At 45.5% G+C, this 8,809-nt stretch overlaps 1 protein-coding gene across 1 annotated transcript; it reads right to left on the bottom strand.

Moving 5' to 3' along the window:
• Positions 1 to 4,792: 4,792 nt before the first annotated feature.
• On the bottom strand, positions 4,793 to 7,967 carry CRIPTO (cripto, EGF-CFC family member). Its single transcript, XM_067755867.1, has 6 exons — positions 7,933 to 7,967; positions 7,088 to 7,140; positions 6,871 to 7,005; positions 6,298 to 6,412; positions 6,104 to 6,213; positions 4,793 to 4,905 (listed from the first exon to the last, which is right to left on the bottom strand). The coding sequence occupies exons 1-6, from the start codon at positions 7,965 to 7,967 to the stop codon at positions 4,793 to 4,795; spliced, it is 561 nt and encodes a 186-aa protein (XP_067611968.1).
• Between the last annotated feature and the right edge of the window lie 842 nt (positions 7,968 to 8,809).

Below are 8,809 nucleotides of genomic sequence, written 5' to 3'. Positions count from 1 at the left end.
AATAAACAAAAGGAAGGAAAGTAGAAAGGGATACAACCCTCTTAATAATCCAATTAAAATGAGAACCTAATCTGCCTATTTTCTTTTTTTTTGAATTTTTTAAATTTATTTTTTATATAGCAGGTTCTTACTAGTTATCCATTTTATACATATTAGTGTATATATGTCAATCCCAATCTCCCAGTTTATCCCACCACCACCCCCTGCCACTTTCCCCCCTTTAATCTGCCTACTTTCTAAAGCCATTGCTTTAGAACCAGGCCACGTGCTCAGCACTGCCCTGTGGTTTGGCAAGGAGTGTTCAGCACACGCTGCAGCAAGGCAGTCCAGGGGAAATATTTGGAAGAGACGTATAGGAAAAGAGGTGATTAATGGGAAGCATGGTGGCAGGACCTCCCCCACTCCCTTCCAAAACATTTCTTGAGCACCGCTTACATGCTGGCACAAGTACCACGGGGACAGCGATGAACAGACTGCCCGGGCCCTCATTCTGCCCACAGCACGTGGAGGCACAGGCCTTTAAGGCGACTTGCTAGCAATGGGCAGGGCTGAGACTTGCTTCTAGGCTGTCAGAGTCCAAACCCACTGTGTTGGGAAAAAGACCAAAGTTTGGATGGCCAGCTCTTGGCAGCCTGAAAAGGTGTGTCTGCGGTTTCCTGCTCTTCTCCATCCTGTTTAAAGGCCCTTCTTTCTCACCACTCCTCCTCTTCCCAGCAGAGGCCCCACCCAAGAAGGAGGCTTTTCTCCCTGTGTGCCAGGAAAGGGCTCACTTGATTTCTTCCAGGTCCAAAGGGGAAACTGGACCTTCAAAAAAATTATCCGAGCTGCTACATGATCTCCAGGAGCACGCTTGAATGGGTGTATGTATGTATCTATCGAGCTACCTTTGGCCATTTTTCAATGGGCTGTTGGAACAACTTGCTTCCCAGTGAGAGCACCTGCCCCAGTGATTGACAGACGCCAAGGGAAGGGCCACATCCATCTCAAAGAACATCAGTCAGGTCTGCCCACCTAGCAGTTTCAAGTTGGAAGGAGGCTGGGGACTGGTCACATGGCCATATGGGGAGAAGGTGCAGTCTTTCCAGCTCTGCACACTAGGTGTGCTTGCTTGCCCTGCAGGCCAGCTCACACCGGGCAGCTGTTATTCCCTCTCCTAAGAAGTGAGATGAGGCACAGCTGAATTCAGAACTAGCTCCAAAGAGCTCCTCTGAGTGACTCTTGCAGAGAAAAGAATAAGCTTCCATGCATTTCCCAGGCTGGAGGGCACATCACCAGTTGCAATCGCCTGATGCTTCTCACTTGGGGCTTTTAGGGGCTCATGGAGTTACAAAGCAGTTAGTCTTATCTCCCTTTGTGGACTTCCCTCCTCCTTCCCCTGCCCAGAGACGGAGGATTCTTGGACGTGGGGGTGACACTGACCTTTGGCTAGGCTGTGCCTGTGCTGACAGAGATGGAGCCAAGACTCAGCAACTGTGAGTGGAGAGAGCGGAAGCTTCAAGGCAAGGGTCTTATGCAAAGGATCTAACCATCTTTTGTCTGGTGGGACTGTTGACATTTCTGTTTATAACTGATGCATTTGTACAACCGGGACACACTTTAGAGGGGGAAACACCCTTTATCCAAATATCCAAGTACTATAGAAAAATGAACATCTTACTTTTCACAATACCAAACAGGATTTGATTTTCTTTTCATACACATGCATTTTATTTTGATGGGCTAGTCTGGTAAATCCTATAATAATGTCAGTTTTTCTGATTGACATTGATTACATGATTTATCATGGCTTTTTTTTTCTTTTTCCAAATAAAACCAAACTGGAGTGATTTGGAATTACAATAGATAATCTCTCCCTTGTCTTTTTCTTTTTTTTTTTTTGCGGTACGCGGGCCTCTCACTGTTGTGGCCTCTCCCGTTGCGGAGCACAGGCTCCGGACGCGCAGGCTCAGCGGCCATGGCTCACGGGCCCAGCCGCTCCGCGGCATATGGGATCTTCCCGGACCGGGGCACGAACCGGTGTCCCCTGCATCGGCAGGCGGACTCCCAACCACTGCGCCACGAGGGAAGCCCCTATAAGGCTTTTGAGGGTGGAATCTAGAGTCTTTTGCATCCCCTTGCACACCATTTCCCAAAATGTACCTCTGGTTCATGATTTTAGATGGCATACAGGTGAACATTATTATTATTATTTTTTTTAATTTCAAGACTGGTATAAATTATCCAGGGCTTCACAAATGCTATTGTTTGGGACGAGTAAAAAGCACTTAAGTGGATCGATGTTCAACATCACCAGTCATTAGGGAAATGCAAATCAAAACCACGTAAGAGGGGCTTCCCTGGTGGCACAGTGGTTGGGAGTCCGCCTGCCGATGCAGGGGACACGGGTTCGTGCCCCGGTCCGGGAGGATCCCACATGCCGCGGAGCGGCTGGGCCCGTGAGCCATGGCCGCTGAGCCTGCGCGTCCGGAGCCTGTGCTCCGCAAGGGGAGAGGCCACAACAGTGAGAGGCCCGCGTACCGCAAAAAAAAAAAAAAGGAATGAAGTTCTGACACATGCTACAACATAGATGAACCTGAAAACAGTATGCTAAGTGAAATAGACCAGTCGCAAAAGGATATACACAACTCTACTTATGTGAAGTGTCTAGAATAAATTCATGGACCCAGAAAGTAGACTAGTGCTTGCCAGGGGTTGTGGGGAGGAGGAATGGGGAGTTAGTGTTTAATGAGTTTCAGTTTGAAAAGATGAAAAAGTTGTGGAAATGGATGGTGGTGATGGTTGCCCAACAATGTGAATACACCTAATGCCACTGAACTTTATACTTAAAAATGGTTGAAATGATAAGTTTTATGTTATGTATATTTTACTGCAATACACAAATGAGTTGATGTAAAGAAAACAATTAAGCACAGGTGATGTAGCCCTTATAAGGTAGAGTGTGAATGCCCAACTTTGGAAAACACGGTCCAGCCTTGCCCACGGTGTGGTTAGGGATTACAGGAGTTGCATGCAAATGAGAAGCCTTCTTTCAATATTGTTTTTTTTGTTTAAAAAATTTTTTCCATTTCTGGGCTAAAAAATGTTTTACACTACTTTGTGGTCAATAGGAAGGTAGAAAGAGAAGAAATGTGACATTTGTTGAGAAACTTTTTGTGCTAGTGTTTTATTTTGTTCACTCCATTCTAACAACACTGTGGTGTAAGGACTAACCCGGTTCAAACTGGGAAACTGGGCCCCACTGCCAGTAAGTGGACAGAACAGCCCTCCCCACTGGGCGGCCCACCCTCATGCTCTGAGCTCTCTGGGGTATCCCTCACTGCTTCCCTGCCTATCCCATTTTCACCTTCTGTCATAGGACATTGAAAAAAAAATTCCACTCATTTGGAATTTTCCGTGGATCCAGCAGTACATAAATAACGGAAGCAAATCTTGTCCCTCACAGCAGAACACACACACTAAAGCCAGAAACAAAACTGGGCACCACTCTGAGCTCTTGGCGCTTCCAGATTCCTCAGTTTTAAGCCTGTTGTAGTCATCTCGTTCCATATGAAAACAAATATACGCCCTCACCGTGGAAAACAGAGAAGTGCAGAGGAAAAAATCCCACCACCTAGAAATAACCACAGTTCACACATTGGTCAACGTACTTCCCACTTTTACTGGGCAGACCAGATACATATTTTCAAAATGGGCTTTACAATGTACAGTTTTATCACCTGGCTTACAACTAAATATATTGTGAACATTTTCTCTTTTACCACTGTTAAAATAATTGCATAGTATGGAGAAATCATAATGTATTAAGCACTCTTAATAATACATTGAGGGAATTTAGATATAATTTTTTTCAAGGACTTTATTCTCTTTCCAAATCCTTGAGAAAACAGGTGTCCTCATCTTATACAGCTTCCTACTGATAGAAACTTGCCCTTCAACTTAGCTTTTTAATCTGCTTCTCTGTACCATCTGATCAATCAAGTAATGCATTTTATTTTCTCAAATTTCTCATTTGCTCCCACTTTTCTACCTAGTCTCCCAGGGATACATACACATTTCCATTACTCCAGCATCCTGTCTCTCACCTCTGATGTCTGCCCCCTCCCTTCTCCTTTGCTCCCCTTACAAATGCTTCCTTTCCTTTCATTTTCAAGATACTTTTTAAAAAATTAATTTTATTTTATTTTTGGCTGCATTGGGTCTTCGTTGCAGTGCGCGGGCCTCTCATTGCGGTGGCTTCTCTTGTTGCGGAGCCCGGGTACTAGGCGTGCGGGCTTCAGTACTTGTGGCACCTGGGCTCAGTAGTTGTGGCGCACAGGCTTAGTTGCTCTGCGGCACGTGGGATCTTCCAGGACCAGGGCTTGAACCCGTGTCGCCTGCATTGGCAGGTGGATTCTTAACCACTGCGCCACCAGGGAAACCCTTAAGATACTATCTTAATTGATTCTGATCACAACTCTATTCAATGCTTTAGGCTCAGTTCCACATGGGGAGTAACCTTTAATAATCTGAAGATAGAATTCAATTGTTTAAAAGAAACTATTAATAAGCCCTTGGTAGAGTTACATGTACAGGACTTGGGAACAAAATATGGCTTTTTTTTTTTAAGTAGTTTTTTGGAGAGGGCAGGGAAGAGGAAAGTAGTTGGTACTTTAAGGAAATGTTAGGGACCATAGGGAAATCTATTCACCATTTCAAGACTACTAACAAATGATCATCTCTCAGTTGGGACATTGGAGAGACAGCCTTTAAAGGTCATGAAGCCTGCATGGCAAATGCTGCACACAAATGTGGGTTAATAATAACTTTGTATAGCAAGGCAGATGCCAGGTAGCATAAAAGCACATGCAGACAGCGCTAATTCTGGAGTCCCGGAAGCTGTGAGGTGCTCATCCGTCACATGGCCATCTGGAAGGTAGAGACACTTGGTCATTAAAGGAAATCCCTCGGGCACTTTATCCTGTTGGCAAACACGTGGCACATCTACACGAACCCAAAAGCAGTTAGGGCCCAAGATTTGATGAGTACAATGTGCTTATGGGATCAACAGTACCGATTATGTGCACTTAGACTCCCCTGAGAAAATATTGCGACAAACTGTTAACTTGATCTTCCCTGGATACATGCTCTCACACCTGGTAACCTACCCCAGCCGGTGACGCCTATAATTGCTGGCGTGTGGCAGAACTTGGTTAGGCTCTGATGCTAAGGAGACAGCACATTTTGCGTCCCGAGTTCCAGGGAGAAAATATGGTCCCCACCTATCCAGCCATTCCACCCACACCTTCCAGTCACCTATCCTGGGCCTGATACCCAATGCAAAAGGAAAAGACAATCCCTGCCTGGATTGGGGTCCCATGTTGTACTCAAGGAAGCATTTGTTTTCATTTTCAATTTGTTGAACATTTTCAATTTCTGACACATGCAGGGTCAGAAGTAGGAGAGGTCTCTGAACTAAGGTGGCCCTAGAAATCTGGCTCAGGTTGGGGTAGGGAGCAAACCCTCTCCTCTTGTTCTCTTCTAGGTCCCTGCCCTTGTCATTGTTTTCCTCAAATCAGTAAAAATCAATGAGGTGAAAGGGTTATGAGACCAATCACCAGGGGGCGCCCTAGAGGGGCCTTTTAGGATCCCTGAAGAATTTCCTAAGAAAGGAGAGTGGGGTCAGTTCCTCTGGTGGAATTTAAGGGCAATAATTGGAGTTGGGTGCCCCCAACCCTGCTGTGGGGTGGGCACTGAGCTGCCCCCCTGGAGCCTGTCTGGGTCTCCCTGCCCAAAGAAAGGAACGCCAGAGAGTGTCTCTTCGTGTTTAAGAGGCCAAGTCTTTTCTTGTTTATTTGCCTCTATAGAATTTCACATACTGTAGAATGTCAAATAGACTTGAAATAACTCTCCACCTGAAAGGCAGCACGACTGGCCACATATTGAGGAAGTAAATATCAAGGACACCAGGGCGACCATCCCATCTGGAGTCCTTGATGCTTTTACAGGGAGAGCTCTGGCTGCCAGTCTTCAGCAAGCCATGAGGTAAGAGGAGAGACCCTGTTAATTAAGTGTCCACAGGCAACTAACTAACCTGAGAGGGCAAAAGGGGCAACCCTTTGCTTACCACAACCAGGTAGGAAAGGCTGAGGAAAGCAGCGGAACTGGCCGTGCCAGCATTTACACATGGAACACTTTCTGGGCAGCCAGGTGTCATGGGGCACAGATCCACAGTTCCTGAGGATGAACGGACATGCGGAGTTTAAATCCCCACCTCTCCTTCCCTCTCCTCTCCACCCCCAGCCCGTTTCAGTGGCTTACTCTTTGCGCATGTCATGCTCACAGTTCCGTCCATAGAAAGAGGGGGGGCAGGCACAAAAGGACCCCAGCATGCAGGTTCCCCCATTCAGACAGCAGGTTCTGTTTAGCTCCTTACCTGAAATGTAAGAAAAGTGGCTGAGAGGGTGGAAGGATTGAAAAACTGAATTCCCGTTAACCAAGGTTAATATGGCGGTAAGGACTTAATCTCCCCAAGTGTTGACAGATGTCTATAAACATTGTAAACCTAACAGAATAAGACTCTCCTTTTTAGTGTTCCTTTGGCCACCCGTGCTTTTGATCAGCGAAATCTTTTTTCATGCATAAGCCAGTGGTGGTACCTGGAGTCCCCAGCATGAAGTGGGATCAGGTGAGGGAAACTGCATTCTGCGGAGGTGAAGTACACAATGCCTCTCTGGCCCCCAGAATCAAAACCAGTCCAACTATTCATCTGCCCAGCTTCAGAACCAGGTACCCACTGTCTTAGGTGAAAGAGGGTCTAAAAGATACTCAGGAAACACGAGAAGGACCAGGATAGCAATACCGCACTGTAGATCTAAGGCAGGTACATCTTACTGTTCTGGATTCCCATGGATGGTACAAACTGGGAAGGCCGATGACGAATTGCAGGCTCCTCCCGGGACTGAAGGCCGTTGTCTCTGAAGGCCAGGTCTCCCTGTGATGGACGGGCAAGTTCACAGTGGCCCAATCCTGAATGACAAAATTAACTCCTTGCGTCTGTATTTCAGGCCACGTGAAAATTGCTGGTGATCAAAAAAGCAAAGTCTCTTACCAGTGACTAATCCCAGTTCAAATGCTCTGGAAAAGGCCAGGATCAAAATCATACTAGGAAGAGGAAATCAGACCTCCATTAGCAAAACAAAGCAAATAAAATCCCTTTGAATTAACACCTGGGTCTTCTCATCACAGGACCACAGACCGCTAGGGAGAAATTGTAGAGCACCACTTTCCTTTTTTTCTTTTTCCTTTCTTTTAAAATGGCTGATTAATTCACGTAACAACACAAAGAAAGATGATGAGAATAAAGTCCACCTAATCTCCAACTCTTTCCAATACGTGTTATTACTTCTTAGGCTGTGTCCTCATACGCACATAATTTTAAGTAGGTATAAATCTTTTATCTTCTATTTCACATGTTTTTTTCTCCTGCATATAGTTTTCATATAGGAATTTTAAATGCCTGGATGACATTCTATGTAATTTATGAATTCCATTTTACAAACTATTTCATTTAAACCAGTCATTTAAAAGATGTTCAAGGTTTAAAAAAATTTCCCATTATTCTTAACGGTTCCCAAATATTGAAAACCTGCCTATACCTTTAACCTTCTCAGAAGCAGATTCTTAATTTCGTTGTAATATTGACCTTTTCTAACAAGAGAGTAGGAAAACATTAGTCATTTCAGAGGCAGAGCCAGTGACCTGTTTGAAGATGTTAAAAGCCAATAGCAAAGGTGGATGCAACTTTAAGTTCCAGGTCTTTTGGAAAAACAGCGGCACTGTTGGCAGCTCTTTAAGGTTTGAACGAGATGAAGTCAAACAACAGAGAGGTGTAGGACATGTTTCCTAAGCTGGGAAACTAGTAATCAAAAGCTCACGCTCAAGATTGGTTCATACCTGGAAGAAAAGCGCTCCATCTTTCTTTGGTCCATGGCTCCTAACAATTTAGAAAGAAAAAGATATTAGACTGGCTTTAATTCACAGCCATTGCCAAAACACCCAAAGGAAAACGTTAATTTCTTGAAGTGAAAAATGGGCATTTAAGGAGAAAAATATCCCAGATGAGAAATATGGTCTCCCCAGAAGGTCTCAGAAGCAGGAGCCAGGATGCCGGAAGAAACTGGGGGGTTCCTCAGACAGGTCGGTCCTAATAAACGCTTTGAATAAAACCTTCAGGGAGATTCTCCTTCCTCAGCCACAAGCCCCCGGGTGGCGGGGACAGCCCTCCGGTGGGCGGGGAGGCGGAGGCCCGTGCGCATTACAATGCCGAAACACTCGGGGGTGGAGGTGAGAGGCGGTGAAGCCAAACAAAGAGAATGGAAAAGGCCATTATTGTAAAACTGTTGTTAATTAGCCCTAATGTCTCTATCACTAGTTTCGAGTTAAAAAGATCAGATTTACTCTTTGAAAGAAAGAAGAAAAAAAAAGCAAACCAATTACTCTTAACGGGGTGGTGATTCCAAGTTGGAGGAGTGGTGGAAAGTATTGCTGTAATCGGGAAAACCTGAACACCAGGTATGGGTCTCCCAAGGCGTTTGATATTTTATTGAAAAGTTTTATTTCCCGCAAATTTGCTTTCATCTTTGGTTTTCCAAGAACGGTGTGTTGAGCCCGTGCTCCGCCCCAGGCAGACTCAGGTGGTCGAGAAGGGTGCGTCTCAGCGGGCGGGACGGAAAGGCGAGGAAGCAGGTGGTCCAAACAGAAGTTCAGGGTCAGGAGGGGGGTTCCTGCCCTCGCAGGAGTGAGTGGGTGTAAATTCCAGGCGCACCTGAAT

This window comes from Pseudorca crassidens, chromosome 10 (genome assembly GCF_039906515.1).
Source record: "Pseudorca crassidens isolate mPseCra1 chromosome 10, mPseCra1.hap1, whole genome shotgun sequence".
In the NCBI taxonomy this organism is placed as follows: Eukaryota; Metazoa; Chordata; class Mammalia; order Artiodactyla; family Delphinidae; genus Pseudorca; species Pseudorca crassidens.
The sequence above is the reverse complement of the archived record's forward strand: the minus strand, read 5'-3'. Positions and strand labels throughout refer to the sequence as shown.

Excerpts from the sequence above, each read along its gene's own strand:
- CRIPTO (XM_067755867.1), bottom strand. The coding sequence starts at position 7,967 with ATGGACCAAAGAAAGATGGAGCGCTTTTCTTCCAG. Across the intron at positions 7,141-7,932 it reads ATGGAGCGCTTTTCTTCCAG|TATGATTTTGATCCTGGCCT; the intron begins GTATGAACCAAT and ends TCCTCTTCCTAG. Across the intron at positions 4,906-6,103 it reads GCCTTTCCTACCTGGTTGTG|ATGGCCATGTGACGGATGAG; the intron begins GTAAGCAAAGGG and ends TCTACCTTCCAG.